This window comes from Echiichthys vipera (genome assembly GCF_963691815.1).
Source record: "Echiichthys vipera genome assembly, chromosome: 15".
Classification (NCBI taxonomy): Eukaryota; Metazoa; Chordata; class Actinopteri; order Perciformes; family Trachinidae; genus Echiichthys; species Echiichthys vipera.
The window spans coordinates 24415394-24436811 of NC_139840.1; the positions used below are offsets into that span (position 1 = coordinate 24415394).

The 21418-nt window shown below is 41.1% G+C and overlaps 1 protein-coding gene across 1 annotated transcript in view; it reads right to left on the reverse strand.

Moving 5' to 3' along the window:
• The window catches only part of ctnnd2b (catenin (cadherin-associated protein), delta 2b), a 174380-nt gene that overhangs the window by 63579 nt on the left and 89383 nt on the right, over window positions 1-21418 (reverse strand). Inside the window, exons 4-9 of the mRNA XM_083928526.1 lie at window positions 18201-18235; window positions 13748-13864; window positions 6736-6887; window positions 6235-6408; window positions 3973-4118; window positions 2646-2890 (exon numbers count right to left, since the gene is read on the reverse strand). Of these exons, the coding sequence (XP_083784652.1) occupies window positions 2646-2890; window positions 3973-4118; window positions 6235-6408; window positions 6736-6887; window positions 13748-13864; window positions 18201-18235 (869 nt within the window). The remainder of the gene's footprint in view (window positions 1-2645; window positions 2891-3972; window positions 4119-6234; window positions 6409-6735; window positions 6888-13747; window positions 13865-18200; window positions 18236-21418) is intronic.

Below are 21418 nucleotides of genomic sequence, written 5' to 3' on the forward strand. Positions count from 1 at the left end.
ACTAACTATCATTTCTGTCAAGTCAATACTGTCTCTTGAATAACCAATTGAAACGCATTTACGGAAATATTTTAAAACTGTCAGAAAGGAACGGCGGTGAATTTCATATACGTAAAAAGAAGAGGTATTTAATGGCCTCACAGATGTTCAACGTCACCAAGGCTGCCTCTCTTCTTTATGAGGTAATGTCACATTATTACAACCTCCTCCACCGTCGCCATGTTTGTTGATGAGATGCCCTCTAGTGCAGTGGTTCCCAATCTTTTTCTTAAGGGACCCATATTTTTACCATTGTAAACTTTGACGACCCCCCCCCCCCCCTCATGAAAATAAAAATAAAATAAGGAACATCATAACTTCTTTTACATGAAATACTTTATATTTCAGTTATTTAATAACAGCAGGGGACAATGAGGAGAACCTGTGTATGATTACGACATATTTCTTCAGATCTTTTTCTTTAACATATTTCAACATGTTTCCTGCTTAAATTAATTTGAAAAACAGCTTCAGAACTTGTACAAGTTCTTCTTTTTCAAATTAATTTAAGCAGGAAACATATTGAAATATAATAAATACATTTAATTATTATACAATTAAAAATATACATTCTGCTCTAATTTGATCCATTGCTTCTATGAAGCCAAATTCAATATAACTTTCTTGGTAGCCCCTCTTTTTGTTTTTGAGATTTTCCGCAGTCTCCTCTACCTGACGCTTCGCCATCTCTCCCTTAGCTCCGCCTTGAACGCCTCACTGCTGCATGTGAGACGTTCAAGTCACACACGCTCTGTTCCTCGTGATATAGGCCTATAACTTATTCATTTATCTAAAATTTGAAATATCCGAATAAATGTTTAATGTGGCCCTTGGATTTAGTTGATTTTGTCACATATATGAATTAAATGCTTAGCCTACTCATTTATTTAACATTTTAATTACATTAAAATTATTAAACCCCTTAAAATCAAGAGGGCTTCGCGACCCCCCCTGGATCTTTGACGCCCCCCTTGGGGGGTCGGGACCCCCAGGTTGGGAGCCACTGCTCTAGTGGATGTAATGCTCATCATCAATCATACCCCAATCAACCTTTATTTCACCTCCTCATCCGCAATCTCGGAACCCATCGGCTACCTGTCTGACAGCAAGGCTATGGAAGGAGGTGAGGAAACCAAACAAAAATGGCGGTGCTTTGGGGGTATGACGCATGCGCAGTGAAACAGGAGCTGCGCTGTTGGAGGATTCCAGCAGATTGAGCCAGAATTAAAGTGATGGTTTCCGTCTAGGTGCTGTTAGGGTGCTTGGGCCGTTTCTTCTTCTCTTTCTATGATAGTGTGCCACCTATTGAGCCTCATGGCAATGGCAGAACAGATTTGACTGCGCATGTATCATACCCCAAAGCGCCACCATTTTTGTTTGGTGCATCAGACTCTTTCTATTAGTCTTGTCTGACAGTAGATAAGCCTCTGGGGGTAAGGTCTAATTTTTCAGGCTTCCGGTGTAGCCAGCGAATATCCGGGCCAAGACTCTTCTGAGCAGCAGCCATTGATTGCAATCTGATTAGCAACTTGAGACGCGATAATGGAGTTGGAGTTTAGAGACGGCGTCTCGATAAACAGATGTCTGTCATATGAATGCAGATAAATAATAACAAAGTGCTAATGAAAAGCTAAATCGTCGTCAGATGATAGCAGATGGTTTCCCTGATTACATTGGCGGACGAAACGTTCTGCCTCATTTTCTCTCCACACGGATTGTTTACCTGATACAACCAAAGCCTGCTCAAATGTGATTGGTCAATACTTCTTGGACTACATGTTTATAGACATTATTACTAACGTTAAAGAATGGATGTGGGCAGTGATGGTCATTTTAAATTAAAATCACAATGTCGAGGGAACATAAATGAGCCTTTCACCTGCTGTTGGGCACCTGTTGACTCCAAGTTTCCGTCAAGTATATTCCACACAGCTCACTATAGACTAGGGGTGTAACACAAAGCTAGCATCTGTATCTCTATTTGACAAAATAACTGTAACGTTTGCAAAAGGAGGCGATAGCAGTTTTTAAATGAATAACTTCACATTTTACTTGAACACTTTTTCAATCAACTAAAAACACAGAATTCAAAATGATAAATCTACCTTTTAAAAAAGCCAAATACAAAAAGTCAAACTTTAAACTGTTTTTTAAATGATGGTCCACAGTTGAGACAGTGAATCTCATTCATGGATTATTCAGAAATTAATATATTCTGAATATAATACATTTTAGATAAAACTTCAAGCCAATTTAATAAAATATTTGGTAATGTTTGTTTCCTTTTAAATCCTGGCTCTCATGTGTATGAATACCAATTACACATAAAAGGAAAGTGGGTTCATGTGACCTTAACTTTCATGAACTAACTCGCCGAACTGCCTCCAAAATGCCATATTAGACACTAAAGAAAAGCCATACTTCATAATCTTGCAGAAAAAAAATATTGTTTGTAAAACAATAATTAAGATAATAATAAATTCATATATGTATGTTTTTTTCAAAATACATTTCAAGTGGACATTTGCCAAGAATAGATTAATGACACAATGCATTTCACACATCAACACATAAAGAAGCATTAGTAAAATTGTCCTGACCTCTACCTGCTAGGCTACCAGGCCTTTGCAGGGTTGCGTTGGCGTATAGCTCGTGGGAAATCTTGTAGCCGTCTGCTCCGATGTGATGCAACATGCGCTTGGTTGGCGACAGGGTGGCGTAGCTGCCCACCACTGAGCTGAGCTGGTGGATGGGTGACGAGGTGTGGTTTCCCCCTGGGGAGGCTGCCATGGGTAGGGGGGAGGAGGAGCCAGCGGCACCCGATGCTACCATGTTGATGGGCGACGAGGTGCTGCAGGAGGAAATGGAAGATTGGTAGGTATTTTTGTTTGTCCCATTAAAGACTAAGCCCATAATAGACACACTGGGGAACTCAAAGTTAGTTTCCTAGTTGTGTATAGTACAGGGAAATGTGTTATATAATGTCTTCTTTAGCTGTGGAGAAGCTTTGTTGAACCTGAGACAGTTAAATGGTTTGTGCTTAAAGATTATGACTTTTCTAACACAAAGCTTGCATTAAAAACTTACTTAAGCACTTTACTAGGCAGGGAGGCACTAATGAAAACTAATGAGTTGTTGAGTTGTTTATTGCTGTTGCATTATGGGAAATGTAGAATACAGTATTTTTTGGAGCTTGACCCACATTAGTAACTCTGGGTATCTCTTCCTCTGCTGCTTTGATTTTGACTATTCTTTTTTTTTTTGTTACTCTCGTATGCCCTCTTACTTTATCAAGGTGCAATATTACTTTGCATAATTTTGTACACATTCTCCAAAACTCATCATGACAACCAACACATGCATCTTTGGACATTTTGGGATCTCGACAAGCTTTAAAAAACATTTTTTGTGGGTTTGAACGACATTTGGCTACACAGCATGAGCTTGCAATAACCGGCCCACGAGCAATCTGCTACTTCCTTTGGGATTCAACACTGTATGTCTTATTCAATGTAAAGATTATGTAAACCTTAAGTCAGACCAGTTGCAGAAAAGACTTTTGACAAATATCTAAGCTGGCTGTGTGAGCCCAATGCATTCAGTCAAAATCTGCTGTAATGCTTGTTGCAGAACCAATTTCTGGCCAATTTTCTTTTGGTTGCATGCATGACAAAGTATGACCGAAAACTAACAGAACATTAGAGTCTAACATGACCAATAGAAGCCTGGTGCATTTGTGATGAAACAGACTACAAGCTGTAGTGTTTTTCAAAGCCAGAAATCTTAGCATCAGATGAAGTAATTGTTGAGTCAGTGGTATTGATCAGCAGATAGTCCTTTGTGCTTTGGGACCAGTAAAAGTCTTACCTAATGTGCTCCTAAAAAAAAAAGAGCCTTAATTAAAGCAACTGGTCAGACAGAGGTTGAACCCACCTGTAGGATTTGGCGAGTCTGCTGGGCGACTGTTTGGGCGACGACACCCTCTGTAGCGTGGCGTAGCTGGGCATGTCGGAGGAGGCTGATCCCAGCCGCTGCAGCTTGGTGGGGGATCCGACCACCTGCAGAGGGGAGCTCACGCGCTGTAACAGATGAGTTGTACTTCATTAAAGAGGAATGTCACTCACTTTAAATATTCATCTACTCTTCTTGTTCATATCATTATTTTCAGAGAGATGAACAACTCCCCCCGGAGCCTGAAAAAACAGAGAGCAGAGCCTCTAGTCTGTGATTACATCCTGATGAAGAGGCTCGGGGTTATCAGACCACACATGAAGGGATGACTCTGAACCTTTGGAACTAAATGAACACGAAATCCCATTGTGAGCAATGGGCCGCCAAATGAAGTTCCCTGAGAATTCCAAACATGCATTTGCATTTTCTTCCAACGGGGGACATATTTACCGGGTTCTTGCAGTTACAGAGCTAAAGGTACAATTGTAAACGCTTCATTAATTTAGATGATGATGGTCAAGACGTGCTGAAGTGTGGATGCTGAGCGAACAGTTTCAATTCATTTCAATACATGATTAACACAGACTTTTCTTAACATATCTAAACTCTGAGGCCGGAATCTGTCGCAGTGCAGCAGACGAAGCATTAAAGAAAACCAGAATTTAATACAGGTTTGGTGCATTATGGCTGCACTGCCGACCGACCCAACAAGAGAAACTGCTTGCACATCTCATAAACCCATTCTACTAATTGCAAGAAAGACGCGGGATAAGAGATTTCGTCAACAGCAGTCATGTTTACATGAAGATGGACACAAATGTAACCACAGGTCGTACTTTGGTGATGAAGTAGCTCATGCAAAAAGAGTGTGTGTAAAGGTGTAATCTTCTGTAAGTCAAGACTAATATGTGTGAGGGCGAGTTCACTCTATTAGATCAGTATACAATTATCTAAGTATTTTATTTCTTTAGTGGTTCGCAGACTGCTAACAAAGCAAAAACAGAGTTAGCAAAAACTGCTACGTTGCATTCTTATGTTGGTAGGGAATTCTTTAATCAAGGACTCAATGTACTCTAAATAATAATGGATTTACATTTGTTTCCTTTTAAGCCTGGGACATAAACTAAAACAAAATAAATGAACGTTTTATATACTGTAGCTATGTACAGAAAATGATAAGAAGTCAGAGGGGTTACCGTTAAATAAAATGAATGAAAATACACTATTTCTTGTCTTCTTCTTTGTGGTAGGGATATCGTGACTACTGTGAGAGGAAATACCACAGATTACAACAATTAATCAGGGAACTTATTATTTAACACTATGGAAGGAAAACTTTATATTTTAAAAAAAGAGGGTTCAGCACATACTCACAGAACTGGAGTTACATCCAGGCAACTACTACATATATCCCCGCAAGATTCAGGAAGTAAACAGGAACACGTTGTGAACTAAGTTTTTTTTACCTTGATGATTATCTTGAAGATGATAGAACATATTCACAGTGTTGGACCCTTTTCAGTCACTTTTTGACAGCACACTTTGCAAATTGGATTTCAATCTTCTATATCAACTGCCCGGTCATTTTGTGGATATCCAAAATGCTTCCATACTGCTGATTTAAGGTGCTTATTGGATGTCATTTAAGTGGCACGAACAATCTCTCACTCTCAAAACAAACCGACATACACACACACACACACCAAGAATGTGACTCATAAGAATCAGGACACCGTAGATATATCTTCTACAATTGTTACGGTTACGAAACTCTGACGTTATGTAGCCGTGGTTACGGCATTCAATATCTGCTGGAAGGAGCAGTTTCAGCAACTCATTGGTGAAGTGGCATACTGGGCACACAGATCAAGCAGATAAGTGGCTTTTGCAGGAGAAGTTTGAGAGGTTTTGATTCTTTTTTTTTGTTGCCATGGTTCTCCGTTTGTCTCCATTGTATCTGTTGTGAATCCAAGCTGACTATAGCTGCCATCCTCCAAATGAGCAGAGTACAAACTTCACAAAGCTACCTTTAAGGCCAACGGGGATGAGTATTTGATACTTCCTCAATGTATTAGGTATGATGCAATCAAATAAAACATGCCCATAGTAGCTCCTTGGTACTAGGTACTAGGTTATAGCAGGGTTACAGTGTCAAGGATTCCACTAACAGTGGGCTACTGAGAAGAGTGGAAAAAAAATTCACATTGCAACAACACAAGCATAACAGTAATCAGGGATTCCTACCTGTGCAGGCAAAGTGGCACAGGAGTAATACATGGGGGGTCCAGCAGGTGCAGATCCGACCTCAGTGGGCATGTGGAAGGCGCTTCCATGGGCCTGCTGGGCGAACGAGTCTCTCTGGGACTGGGAGGGAGAGTCAGTTCCCACTAAGTGGCCAGCTGCACGGCTGGATGTCACCTAGAGAGGGCAGAGTGTGGAGGAAAGATACAAGAGGGGAAGAAAAGAAGGAGCCAGCCAGTGTGGAGAAGGAGAGAAGGATAGATGTCATGGAGTAAGATAGAGGGAAAGAGGAGAAAGAGAAGAGTGAACAAAGAAAGCACAAAGAAATGGAGGGTGAGAGAGATTGAAGCAGAAGACAGAAGAGGAGAAATGTGAATAGGGAGAGCAAGCGGAGGGGTGAGGAGAGATGAAAATATCAAATGGAGAAAAACAAATCAAAGGAACAGAGCGTCTCTGATGAATTGTGAGAAATAATCATTTTTATAAAAAGGTTTATGCGTGTACCTGGTTGTAGCTGTGAACAGCCCCTCCAACCTGCCCGCTGCGGCCCGTGATTGATTCACCAAGTGCCAGCCCTTGGTTACTATGGTAACCAGCTGCTGCATAGGCATCCTGATGGTTGAGCTGCAAGGCGCTTTGGGACAGAAGTCCTTGTCCTGATGGGTAAAAGAAAAAAGAGGAGAAGCATTAAGAATCTATCAAATGGGAACGTGCACTGAAAAAATTACTTGATGGCTGAACAAAAGCGTTCTTGCATGTAAATTCAAGACAAGAAGAAATCTGGGTTTAGGGGCGGAGCGATGTGGGGCGTTAGGTCATGGTTGGAAACAAACTTTCTGTCCCATGTTAAACGCTGCTCCCCTGTTTTACTTCTGTAACAGGCCTTCTTTGTGAAAAGATTTATTCTGTTCATGGCCTTGAAGGCGTTTCGTAACCCAGTTTACATCCCACATGTTACACAATGTAAAAGAATGAATGTGAATACAGCAAATAAAAATGCCTCAATTTGCTACAGACCTTGAGATGAAGAGAAGACTGAGAGCTGGAATCTGAAAGAACAGAAAGCCTTCTCTTCTCGAGACAACCCATTTTCCTCTCTCCACTCTTTTCCTCTCATGCTCTGTGACCCTTAAATATCACTCTGTTCCTGACCTCCATTTGAAAAACGCACTCCTCCTCTGTCTACCTTTGTACTCTGTGCCTCCATCACTTTGTTCATTGCTCTCTATTATCCATGTTTCTCTTTCTCCACTCCATATTTCACTCCATAATTCAGGGGGAGCAGAGTGACATCAATGTGTAAGAATGAGGCCAATAATAATACAGAAAATCACTCATCAATGTATTAAAGTAATCACATTCTCTGTTAAGAGTGTAATGTTTATACATACAGTAACTATAATTTGAGGTGTGTTTCTTTTTCTTTGAGCAGAGCTGTTACGATGCATCCCATCACATCAGGGTCAAATTATTTTCTATGAAAGCAAAGTGATCAGCACAAAGCTTTCATAGACAAAGACTTCAGCTTAACCAAAGTGACAGTGCTGACCTTTGAGGGAGCAGAGCACCCGAGGGTCACGATGACAGAACATACTGGCTGTGTCCAAAATTCGGATTGTATTTAACCCTGCTTTGACAAGAAAACCCTACTCTACAAATCATTCACTTTGGCCCCGAGTGCAAAGCACTTTACGACAAACGAAGTAAAGCATACAGAGATGCAGAAGTTAAGGATTGTTACAGGTGTTTGCAGAACAGCTTGGACTCAAACAGGGAACTTATCCCATAATAAAAGGATCCATCGATTAGGTTAATTGATGACTGATTGCCCGTAGGTGTGAGTGTGAATGGTTGTCTGTCTCTGTTTGTCTCTATCTGCCCTGTGATAGACTGGCGTCCTGTCCAGGGTGTACCCCGCCTCATGCCCGATGTCAGCTGGGATCGGCTCCAGCGACCCAGATAGGGACAAGCCGGTGAAGATGGATGGAGAGATTTAGTATGCAAGCTTTCTTTGGGTAATGATTTTTATGTGATGACAGATTTTTTTTAAATGCGTTAAAAAACACGGATTTGGTGTGCAAAGGCCTTTTTGGTCCACAAAGTGGAAATTATCTTTGGCCTATGCACAATCAACATTAATTACAACTAAGACAGTAGAAAAAACACTCTAAAAAACATTGGGAGCTCTTGGAGTCAGCTTGGAGCATTTAATAATTGAACTGTGCTTGGGACAAATGAATTCTTGTAGACACTATCTGTGGCATGTGGGAGTCTAAAGTGCCTCCCTGAGGGAAGCAATTCTGGATACAATGTAATTTACGCTGGTCTCAATCTTCAACATACCTTTATACTACACAGAGATATAAATCAGGTGTTCATCTCTCTTTGGGTAAGCGAGCAAGAAAGAAAGTCCCTGACTATTAGAGGTAGATACATTCAACATGTTTTTTTTCTCTTTCTATGAAACATTACCAGCTTAGTCCCTGGCTCATTACATACCTTCTACACTTAGTAATGTCATATGTCTGCTGTAGTGAAAACAAAAGTGTGAGAATTACTGATATTCTTCTGTGTTACACCATCAGTGGAGCTTTTTTTTGTTACCATAACTCTTATTCTGCTACTCCCAAATTCAGGCTTTCATCCAAAATCTACCAAAGATCAGTCGGCCAAACTCCAGCTGGCCGATCTCACAGTGAGCTACCATGGAGCTAGCAGCTGGTCAGCCATCAAACCAGTCCGTTATGGCAACTTTTCAGTTTATGAATCGCCCTTCTGGTCAAATGTCTTAATTGTCTCAGAGTCATAGCGTGAAAGTGCATGTAATTGATTTCCTCTGGGTGCACTATGTCAGTCTGTAACAATGTTAAGGATGACACTGTAACGGATTAACAATAGACTGACAGAAAAGACTGACTAATGACACACATGCACACACACACGCACCCGCACACGCACACACACACACACACACACACACACACACACACACACACACACACACACACACACACACACCAAAAGCATAATGTGATAAAATGCTACATTGCTAATTTGACATGCAGCCTCATTCATATTTCTAAAGGCATTTGTAGTCTTTGTAATTTGCACACGGATCACTGAATGTCTTGCGTAAGCATGCAAACATGCATAGACTGTGACACATGACACAAACCGGCTAAATGTAAATGAGCGCTCCTAAATGAAACTTAATGACAAAGCATTCACAGAATGTTTTGTAGACTGTTAACTGTGAGTTTGCCTGGGTGGCTCATAAAGTTTAAAGTCAACTTTGATTGAATCATTTGAGAACAACAGGAGGGCCAATCCCAGGCATTGGATTGAAATCCTGTAAAATGTGTTATGCACCATTGATAAATTCAATTGTGTTGATGATGTGCCTCTTCGACGACTTCAATCACAGAGATTAAACTCATTTTTACCCAAAATGTTACATAGAACATGTCCCCCAGTAGCACGCTGCTGCAGTATCACATGAATATACTCCAGCCATTTTTACAACTGCTACTACATCTGTTTGCAATTCTGTCGAACAAGTCACTGCACTGGAAAATACATTTACTTCATTGTATGAGCTCTAAATAGACCAATACATTTCTTGCGTCCTGATATTTGTACTCTCAAAGGAGTTCTTGAGCTGTCCTCACTCAACAGTGTCAGCTGTCCCTTTAATCTCCACTGGTGTCACTTTTTTTTTGCCAGTAGTCTAAGAATAAAAGCAAGAACAGCACGTGAGATAAGCACACACTTTGCTTGTTTGTGATGATTAAACAAAAGAGAATGAGAGAAAAATCGTAGTGTGCCAGTGGTCAAAATAAACTGCATGGACGAGATAAAGTCAGCATCTAACGGTAAATGGAGTCACTCTGGATAAGACTGTTGGAAAACAGAGCTCGACCAAAGTGAAAAGTCACTTAAAAAAGTGGAGCGAATGGCCCCTGTAAGCAGTGTAGCTGGAGACTGAATTATTTAAAATGTGATATTAAGCTAAGGGTGCTGAGTGAGTTCACTAGGTCAAGGCCTCTGTGTACAAAAAGGGCTCTTCTTGGGTGAGTGCACGCATACATGCACACACACGTGGGCGTACAAAGGAGCATAATGCAAGAGAAGAATTTGTATTCAAAGCCTGTTTCAGAGTCACACAGTCCCACACCCATGCACACAATCCCAGATGTGTGTACGAAGCCGGGGGATGTTTTCCACAGGTTTTGCATGCCGCTTTAGGTGTGTTTCATGTGGGTTGTGGAGCCTTCAGGGAAGTGAAGGGCCTCATAAATACATTATCACTCAGATGGCAGAGCCACTGAAGGCTCCACCGAATCCCTCTGAGGTCAAAGAGTGTGGGGATGACTGTGTGTGCCTGTGTGTGTGTGTGTGTGTGTGTGTGTGTGTGTGTGTGTGTGTGTGTACGTGTGTTTGTGCAGGAAGACGTAGAGGTGTATTAGTGTATTAGAAGGAAAGTAATGAGGTGCCATATGAGTTTCGCCGCCTTTGCCTTTTAATATATTTTTCAGAGTTGAATGAACCCACACATACGTCTCACTCACTATAGCTACATGATTGCATGCATTCACACACACAACATCTGTAGTCGTGGACACCGACACACCTGCTTGGGCTCATTAATCTCTTCTTATGTCACACACACACACACAAACACACACACACACACACACACACACACACACACACACAAATTCACACAAACACAAACAACCAGAAATTGTTGAGTGGCTTTTCTTCTGCATCATGAACATCGTTCTCTATTGACACATTTCAATATTTCATCTGTTGTCTATTTTTAGATAACTCATTGGAGGCATGTGTGCGGTCTGGAATGCACACGCACACACAAAAACCTGCATGCAATGCCAATAGTGTGCAACAGAGTCACATACACATAGATTAACATGAACACTGGCGAGCATTACCAGCATGGTGCATGAAGCCACTCAGCATACTCTGCTGCTGTGTCGCACTAATCTGCTCAGCAGCTTGAGTAAAAGAGTGGATCCTGTTGTTGCTGCTGTGTGTGTGTGTGTGTGTGTGTGTGTGTGTGTGTGTACATATATCGTGATATATGCAATAAGGCTTCTTTTCATTACATGTTGTAATGTCCATATTGTGTGCCAATTTGTTTGCCGCTCTTCTTTTATTCTAATTTTCTAAACAAAATGAAACAAATGCTGACTGACAATTTGGCAGATTTAGCACTATTTTTTTTTAAACAGTCCTTGATTTCAGACATTGGTAGACAACACTAAGCTTCCGCAAATGTCCGTTTTTCAACTGAAATGACAACATTCACCTGATGTTATCAGCAGCTAGCTGGCTAGCTAGCAATTTAAGGTAATGTTAGCTACATGAGTTGGCAAAAAAGTTCTCTCTGGTTGACTTGACTCTTGCTTAAAAAATGACACTGCCATTTAAACATGCATGTGCACTAATATACCCACCAGCAACCCCCAGGCCTGAAATGTGAAGCCAGTGCTCAAACCTGTAAAACTCCATTATTTTTAAATATCCAGCAGAAAGTCTATGAGAAAATAATAAGCCTAAACTTCTCACTTGATTTATCTCAGTAAACACTTCCCTAATGAGTTGTAATGAGTTTATGGTCTCAATCCCCGGTTTGGAGTCTTCTCCAATACAGCGTGATGTTTATTTGTAAACTATGGTATTATTTAGAGTAAAATAGACGATAAAGCAGGGTATGCTTGAGGGCGTGGCTACCATATGATTCAAAAGTTGCTACCACACTGTACATAGATTCCTCTGGTTTTCAGGCTACGGCCAAAATGCCAAACTCAAGCTTTTAACGAAGTAGGCCTCAAAGCAACGGATAAGGTTAGGGTGGCTATGTCCACTTCTTTAAGACAGTCCATGATTCCCGGGCCTGCCATATTCAGTTAGGTGTGGTCAGTCAATGTTAGGAAGAACGGTTTAGAGAAGTCAAATAAAGCAACATTTTTTGGGTGAATTTTGTAATTTTTGCAGTTTTTTGCCATTCTGTTTATTTCTTGCTTATGTGTCTCTCTCTATCTGTCCCTTGCTTGCACGTTTGTTCTTTTTTCTTGACTAGTCAGGTTGTCCGTTACATAACTCTTATTTAAACATCAAAAACATCAAATTTCCTGTTTTGCATGCATGCGTGTATCTGTGTACATGGGAGCATTTAATGATTCATGCCTAATATGTGGATATATATGCATCTCTGTGTATGTGCTGTACACTTTCAAGTGTGTGTGTGTGTGTGTGTGTGTGTGTGCCTCTCCTCTCTGCACTGTGAACAGCAGGCCAGCTGACACCTCAGCGAGGATGGATTAGCATATCAAACTACTGGCACGACTCCACATGTCTCCTGACAGCTACCCCTCTCCCGTGGGGTCACCAATGGCAGAGACATGGGTCTCATCCCTGGGACGCAATGAAAAAAGAAGAGTGGAGCAGAGCGGCACGGGGAGTTGTTCAGGATCTCACTGACAGCTCTCATAATAAACTACTTTGCACCCTGAAATTAAAACACCAGAACACTTGTGAATCTTTGTTCTCACTATTTTTTTAGTCAAGTAACTGTTTTGACTTTCAGCTCATTTTTCTGTTTGTTTTATGGCCCTCAATTTACTGTTTTGGTTCAATCTCACCGCTCTCATCGGTCTTGTTTTCAGCTGTTTCAGTACAAAAAAAACATGCAACACTACCTTACCATCAACAAATGGCAGACAAAATGAGTGAACACCATGATAATAGTGGCTAAAAATCTGTTCCTGCAGATTTAGAGCTATAACATACAACATTTACACTATAAATAAAGGTTTCGCTTGTGTACTGTCTGGCTACTAGTTCGAAAATTTTGTGGAGCACACAGTTGGTGTTTGGTATAAACTGAAGTAGTTTGGTGAACAGACAAAGAAAAGGTATGTAACCGTATAAAATTAAATTCCAGCCAGAGAAAATTAGAGGAAGGATGTAATCAAGCTGGACACACTAACAGACAAGTGGTGCAGACGTTGTGATCACCACTCTAATGCACTGCACTTGTGCTTCGAATTATTTCACATTATCAAGGAGCACTTTTGGAAAAATGTGATGAAATCTGATGAAAGACAGCCTCTTGTTCAGCCTTTGGGTGTAACGTGCTAATTAGAGCGAGCACTTGAGTGAAAAGCTGTATCTCACAGACTCGCTTAAATTTGAAAGATGACCAAGTGGTCTTCTTTTTTACGATTTATTCATAAAATGACTTAATAAACTCTTTTCATTGACATATCCTCACTGGTGTTATGGTGCTGGCTGACTTTGTGAACTGCGTTTTCTTGGTGAGTTCAGACACATTCAACAAGTTAATCAACCAAGAGCTGGTGACCCCAGCTCTGCAGAAGATCCATCTCAGCTATCCTTCCTGGCTTTCTCAGTAAACAAAACTACCAGAAGATTTCTTTCTTTTTTCATTCTCTGTTAAAAAAAAAACCCTTAATCATGACATTGGCCTTACTGTCTCCTGTAGAAGTGTCCTGCGAGTCCAAGATGCCTGACTCCTGGAGCGATCGGATACAGGAGTCCACCAGCTCCAGGCCCGTCGTCAGCTCCTCCTCTATGTCCTTCTGTCCATCTACACGTGCACAAAGAGGAGAAAAACACAAGTTAAAACAAAGACAGTTCCTCTGTACTTCTACACTGCAGCACAGGACCTTTAACTTAAAGTAAGGTCAGAATCAGCACTATTTTTGCCATGTCTGTCATTGAACAAAGGTCTCCTCATTTGTAATGCATGTCGTTAAGGGCGGTTGGTGGCCGCCAATCTTTAGCTTAGAAGGCTAACGCTTGTTCCCTGTTTAGCTCCTTGGCGAGGCATCTTCAAGTATTAAGGATGATCAATTTTCAAAGTGTATTAGAGGAACTACCTCTACTACGATGGGTATAAAGCTATGAGATAACAGCACTCACACCGACATTACGAGCCAAAAACTCAGTTTTCCAACAAAGTTAGCATGTGTAAGAAAGATAAAAATACACAGAAAGAGCTGTTTAAAAAACTAGTCGTGTGCTGTACACATTGACTACAGGCTGTATTCAAGTCCCCACAAACCACAGACACAGTAAATATGGGTGTTCGAGGATGAAGCCTGCCTTACTCTGACCACACTGACAACCACATCCATGCTTTCCCCCCTAATTCTGGTTATCCTTCCACATCTCACCCATCAAAATAAAATAAGATCTAAACCATATAAGTCCAAATTCATGAGGATGAGCAGCTAAAAACGTGACTTTACTCATGTCTCATCGCAGAGTAATTTCAGGGATTAAAGCAAATGAATATCACATTCCCCTTCTAGTTACATTAGGTGTGTACACACTGTCTACTGCTATTTTAGAGCAGAAAGTAAGACCAATTTCCTAGTCTTCTGATTTTTTTTTACCTCATGATGTTTCAGTACTTTGCTTTATGAGCCACAACGGCGACCATAACGTCACTCGCTAACGTACATGATGCGTTTGTTTTTTTCCTACCCGTGTTGCGCCTGCTCCCGCCCTACTGTGCTGTGATGAAAGCACTACAGCTCAAAGTTGACACCCATAAAACCTTTTAGTATAAAACAATCACTGGAATGAGTCAAGGCAACAATACTTAACCAATCACGGCACAGTAGGGCGGGACAAGGCGGAACATGGGTGTGAAAAAAATAACGCATCCATGCCTAACTCTGGTCCCAGGTGAATTCACAGCTAATGACCTACTGCCAGGGTATAACATCACCTTTGTCCTCAAAAACCATGTTTTTTTGTTCAATTCAATTGAATTCAATTTTATTTATAGTGCCAAATCATGACAAAAGTTATCTCAGGACACTTTACAGAGCAGTTAAAGACCACACTCTATGACACTCTATCTACACTGATCCCATACATGTCCTCTCTGAATGATGGAAATCCATCGCAGTGACAGAGAACTTTAATCCCTGAGTAATGTGTAAGGATAAATCTTGGGTCAAGGGTAACAACCTAATCCAGTAACAAATCTTGTGGGATCTCGGTCCATGGGGCGCCACCTTGTACTTAGATATTAAGCCGTTTGTCTGTCAGAGTGAGGCTGACAACATGCCCAGTGTCTTAAAGTTAGAGAGGGCTGCCAAAGGGGATAAAACTTACAAATGAGTCAGAGGAGCACCATAAATCTCTTGTCGAGAGAGAGAGAGAGAGAGAGAGAGAGAGAGAGAGAGAGAGAGAGAGAGAGAGAGAGAGAGAGAGAGAGAGAGAGAGATGGTAGAAGCCTTTTGAGTGGATTTAGGAGGCTGATTTTATTGACTTTGACTGACGCAGTTGCAGACTGATGATGTTGATGCTGTCGGTGAAACATTTCCAGTGCTGTCTGCTGCATTACGCTGGATTTACTCTTACCCTCACACACACAAGCCAAAACTCATCTTTAAACCTGCTTGATCCAGAAAGTGATGGGTTTTTAATGATTTGTGAGTGATGACGAGATCAAAAGGTCTGATTGGAGTGAGGGAGGGTTTTTCCTTCGTTTTTTTTCGTGACAGAGTAGATTTAGTCTCTGAGGCCGAGCGGTTGGGCCTCAGCGCAACAGATGGATGAAGACCAAAGCAGACGAGGAAAGCCTTCAGTAAAAAAGATTTTGACCACAAACCTTTAGTCACCGCCTCATTGGCAGAGGTTGCCAACCCCGCACACAGACAATTGATCTACTCTCAATACCCTACACATGTCAACATGACTGACACAGAAGGAGAGAGAGAGACCTGGGGTCCGTTTCACAAAGCAGGTTCAAGAAACTCTGAGTCTAAACCTGAACTCTGAGTTGATCTACTCTGAGATAGGAAACTCTGAGTTTTCGGTTCCAGAACAGCTGATTTGCGTTAGGTTGATCAACTCAGAGTAGTTTGACCTGGAGTTAAGCGCGTGCACCACAAGTATAAAAAGACAGCATCAATGGAGCCCTGATTCGACGAGTCACCATGGCAACAGGGAAGGGGAGCGCTATGCAACCACTGGAACTGTAAATATGAATGCGCTCATACGGAGAGTTTGAGCAGGTTTTCGCCGAATGTGTAACACCGCTGCAGCAGCAAAAGAGAGGGAGACGGCGCGGGAGAACATTGCTGCTCGGGTCAGTGCGTAAGTTTAAATGTAGTCCTGTTGCAATCACAGTAATATCTCAGAGGGAACTACTTGAGTGTTAGTCTATTAGTTTATTTCATTCAAGTGCAACCCCGCGGGGGAGAAGCGCACTTGGCAGCAGCTTAAGATGAAACATAAAAACATTGTTCAAACAGGTAAAAACATCGGCACAATCTCATGGTGACGCCTCATTTTGAGCATGTTTTACATGGTAAAGTAAATATTACCGTAAGTGGCTGTTTTATATGTTGTATAAAAGACTCCCATTTGCAAAAAACGCAGCGCAACACACAATATCTGCTGGGATGTGAGAGCATGACTTTGGTTGTTAATGTTGGAAATGTATATATATATATATATATATATATATAAACTACTCCTATAGGTCGAAACAACAGCCTTCTGATCCAGAATATCACCTATAATGTGAGGGGGTGCATTTCACGGCATGGGTGCTGAATACGGCACAACAACTACGGTACCGCTGGAAATGCAAGGACGTCTATGTGCGGTCTGATAATGATCTCCCGACGAATATTTAATACTCTGTGCAGTAATGCTGCACCTTCATCCACGGGATCGTTATCAAAAGGACATGCCATGGTAGCGGAAATAATCACCACCTAATATAACTTCTAATGTAGGCCTAGTGACTGATTTTTATACGTTGTATAAAAAAACTCCCTTTTGCAAAAAAACGCAGCGCAACACAGAATATCTGCTGGGATGTGAGAGCATGACTTTGGTTGTTGATGTTGGTTATGTAAGGACGGATGAGGTTGTGTATGTAAATGAAGGACTGTGACGTGAAACTGTACCGCTCAAAAAGAGAACTGCCTGGAAATGTAAGAACATCTATAATCAATAGTTTGATAATCATCTCCTCACGAATATTTAATTCTCTGTGCAGTAATGCTGCACCTTCATCCACGGGATCGTTATCAAAAGGACACGCCATGGTAGTGAAATAGTCGCCACCTAATATAACTTCTAATGTCTGATGTTTGCAATGAATTTCTGAAAAAACAGACGACAGAACTATACTACGCCAAAACTCGCGTGCTGACTGAATGAATGAGGAAATCAAACACCGTGTGTGGCTGAAAGAGGGCGGAGACAGAGAGAAACTCGAGGTTTGCTGAGAAAAACCTGGTCCCGACCAGGTTAGTTTCAGAGAGCATGTTACCATGGTAACAGACCGAGTTTAAGTTACCTCTCTTTGTGAAACAGGCTAGAGTTACCCCTCTGTCTCTGGTTTGAGTTACCTCCCTTTGTGAAACGGAAAACTCAGAGTTTCCCTCATTTCAGGGTTAACAGACTCAGAGTTTTCACTAAACCTGCTTTGTGAAACGGACCCCTGGGTTCCAACTCAAATGCCATCAAAGAGGTTGTCAAGCCCCGAGAGGTGTCCACATTTGACTTTCAAATCATCTAAAAGGCCCTGCACTCATTGATACTTGTTTTCCCCTTTATGGAAAACACTTCCCATTTGGCTCTCCAAACAGGTGAAATAAACACTCACAATTATTTGCAAATGCCGTTTGACCTTTACTCAGTTGTCAGAGGGGGAATTAAAATATTTTATTTAGCTTGCAGTGCAGAGAGTGAGCTTGAGTGAGCATTTTAACTGCTGCAGCCGCCACAGTTCTTTCACAGGATTGCATCAATATATTGTTCGTACATGATGGGGGATTTTTTTTCTTACAATTGCTACCAATATAATAAAGCACAGTCAGCATGGTGCAGCACAGGAACGCAAACAATAGAGAAGCAGACAAAATAAATGATTTGAGAGGAAACATTACCTTGGTTGTTCCAGCGGAATTTCTCATCGGCTGAGCTGCAGGAGAAAAACAACAGAAAGCAAACAGGGTTAGAAATATGAGCAAAAATGACATTTTGTTCACTTTTTCAAATGTTGCAGTGTAACAGCATTTCCATCAGCCTCACATGCTACAAACCGTCTCTTGTTCCATCAAAATCTGCTTTATAGTGTAGTAATAAAACAGGAACATGATGGAAAATGCTGGTTTGAAGAGTTGTATACCATCTGGTGTAAACAATATATCTCCATTTGCAGTTTTTAAATGTTTTACCTTGAGCTGAAGGATGACAAAACGGGAAATTCTTGGGTATAGTGTAATCAAAACCAATAGGATACACTTTTATATACTCCCTCAGTCATCACAGTCGTATCATGCACACAACTGTGTATCATCTCAGCAGGATTCATGACTAAAAGCAAAAGTGACTCACTGACTCTTTTCTGAACATTACAACACATAGTCAACAGCAACATAAGTCACAAAACTCCCCATTGAAAATTTTGCCGTTTAATTCAACCTTGTCATGGGCAATCAGTACATACTTGGTTCATTTTTTTCTTCAACTCATTCTTAATTTTCAGTGGATTCTTGTAAATTTGACATTGAAGGCAAATCATCAATCTCAGTTATCAATTAAGGACCATTTTTACTGCTGATACTGAAGTATTGGTCCTTTGCAAATGTCCTATTTTGTGTGCCTGAGAATAATCTTTTCTTTTTGCTGTGTTATCAGAAGAGTATCGAGTATCTTTTATATATTCTTTTCAATGCAATATTCGTATTGCATTGAAGTTTTAAGTTAAGGAAATCTTACTATTACTTTTGTCGGCAGATGTCTGCAACAGCTTGACTAGATGCATATCCCGAGGGTCTATACCAGGGGTGTCAAACTCAAATTCACAGTGACAAATTTGCGGGCCACACTCAATATCTACAAGTGCTTTGTACTTGCGGGCCAGCTCTCAGAGAACCTTGATATGATCTTGCGGGCCAAATATAATCATCACGGGCCAGATTTGGCCCACGGGCCTGTGTTTGACACCCCTGGACTATACACTGCTTTGAAATGAGTGGACCAAGTTGGACTAGTGCCTGCTATTTACCTGCTTTACTGTCTGATAGTCAACACTATACTAGGCCTATGACTGAGGCACCTGGAACAGGAATCATAAAATCATTGAGTTTCTAAATGACTCAATAACTGCCTTAAGTGTGAATAACTGTCAACTGCCAGTAAAGCGTTTTGAGATTAAAACGCTCATTTACAAACTGTAACAGATATTGCCAACTTTTTGTAAGTAGAATCGATTGCGCCGCTGTGCATAATTATCTTCTTGGATTGCTGCCACATGCTGCAGTTTCCCACTTTGATACACTGCTTACTCCTACGCTAAAGTGGAAGAACAAGGGACATCTGACCCGTAATGACCACAACAAAGCTGAGACAAGCAGGTTTTTTACAGGCACGAGCTCTCATTTAAGGAAAGTAATGAGAAGCACTGATGCAGGATGGACGTCCAATGTTTCAGTGGATACAAATCTACACCGTGGAACAAAACCTTTCACGGCCTGTATCATTTATATGTAAGAGAAATGGCATCCTTCCAGTGTGACCACCAGTTGTTAATTGTCCGGGTGTTTCCTCCAGTTGGAGCTTCTCTGACACTTGTTCAATACTGTTTACTGCTATAGATCTTTAGACTTTTATTATTCTTCGGCTGCAGGGTTTATCGTTCACCTTATAGACGAGGAGTTGTCATTTATATTTCTTTCAACTTTCCTCTTTCAACATCAATCCTTTGTCAGACGATTGCACGGCTGTAAAAACTGCTGGACTGGGTTTATAAAGAAGCTAATAGCCCCGTCAGTTAGTCCTGTCAAGTCTTTCTGATATGTTTACTATGAATCCACGTCAGCAAGAGTGAATGCAGCAGACTTAACGACTGCTAAGCTGTAGGCAAAACTAATAATAAAGCAAGCTGTCTGCAGGTTAGATGGACTGATAACTGACTGCCAACAAGTAGCGGATCACTGCAGTGTGTACACACATTTAATATTCACATCCTCCTCGACTGGTGGATGACCGGTGGGTTCTGTGTGATGAACATGGCAAATCAAATATTTTTCGGAAATGACATTTGACATTTTGGAAAATTCGACCACCCTCTCTCTCTCACCACTATGCTCGTAGACTGGAGTCAGAGGGAAACTGGCTCGGTCCAAAGTTATACAAAAAAAAAAAAAAAATTAAAATTACAAGTGTGGGTTTTCTCTGGGTTCTCCAGCTTACTCCCACAATCCAAAGACATGCAGGTGTTCGGTTTTATTGATTAATTGCCCGTAGGTGTGAATATGAGGGTGAATGGTCGTCTGTCTCTGTTTGTCTCTATGTGCCCTGTGATAGACTGATGTCCTGTCCAGGGTGCTACCCACCTTATGCTAGATGTCAGGTGGGATCGGCTCCAGCCCCCCACCCCCAACAGCCCTAGGCAAGGGATTGAAGATGGATGGATGGATAAAACCACCAGCACCTCTAAAATGCACAACATTACAACATTACTTTTTTTGTGTGACATACACACGAACGAAAGTGTAAAACCTGCCAGTTGTGGTTTTAAGTGCCAGATTTTTTAAACTTTTGGACAAAGCCAAGATAGCTAATTCTTATCTTCCAGTCTTAATGCTAAAACAGATGCTTTCAAAGTCCTCTCAGACAAAGCTTGGAAAAAGACGCCGCCTAACCTGGGTTTACTTGAAATCTGATGCCTATGGGATCATTATTATGTTATTTGACACCATAGATGGTCAACAATAGAGCCAAGACAGTCAATTATTGCTATTTGAAATAACTTCAGACATCAAATACATAAAAAAGGTCAGTTCTTAGACATTTATAAGTTTCTTACCCTGGAAAAGTGTGAAAAAAAACCTCCCAAACTCCTGTACCTCTGAACTATCTCTATAACTAAATCACACACATTTTGACTATTCTGTGTGATCTTCTTTGATAACGAATGTAATAACTCATGTGATATTTTTTTCCATTCAGTGAGCCTCCCCTGAAACTCTTCGGAGCCCCCCAAGGGAACCCCGCCTCCGCCTCAACCCTCTCTGCTACGCTAACCGCCTGTTGATTCTAGCTTTCTATTTAGCAAACACACATAATAGTGGTATCAATCTTCTCATCTTACTCTTGG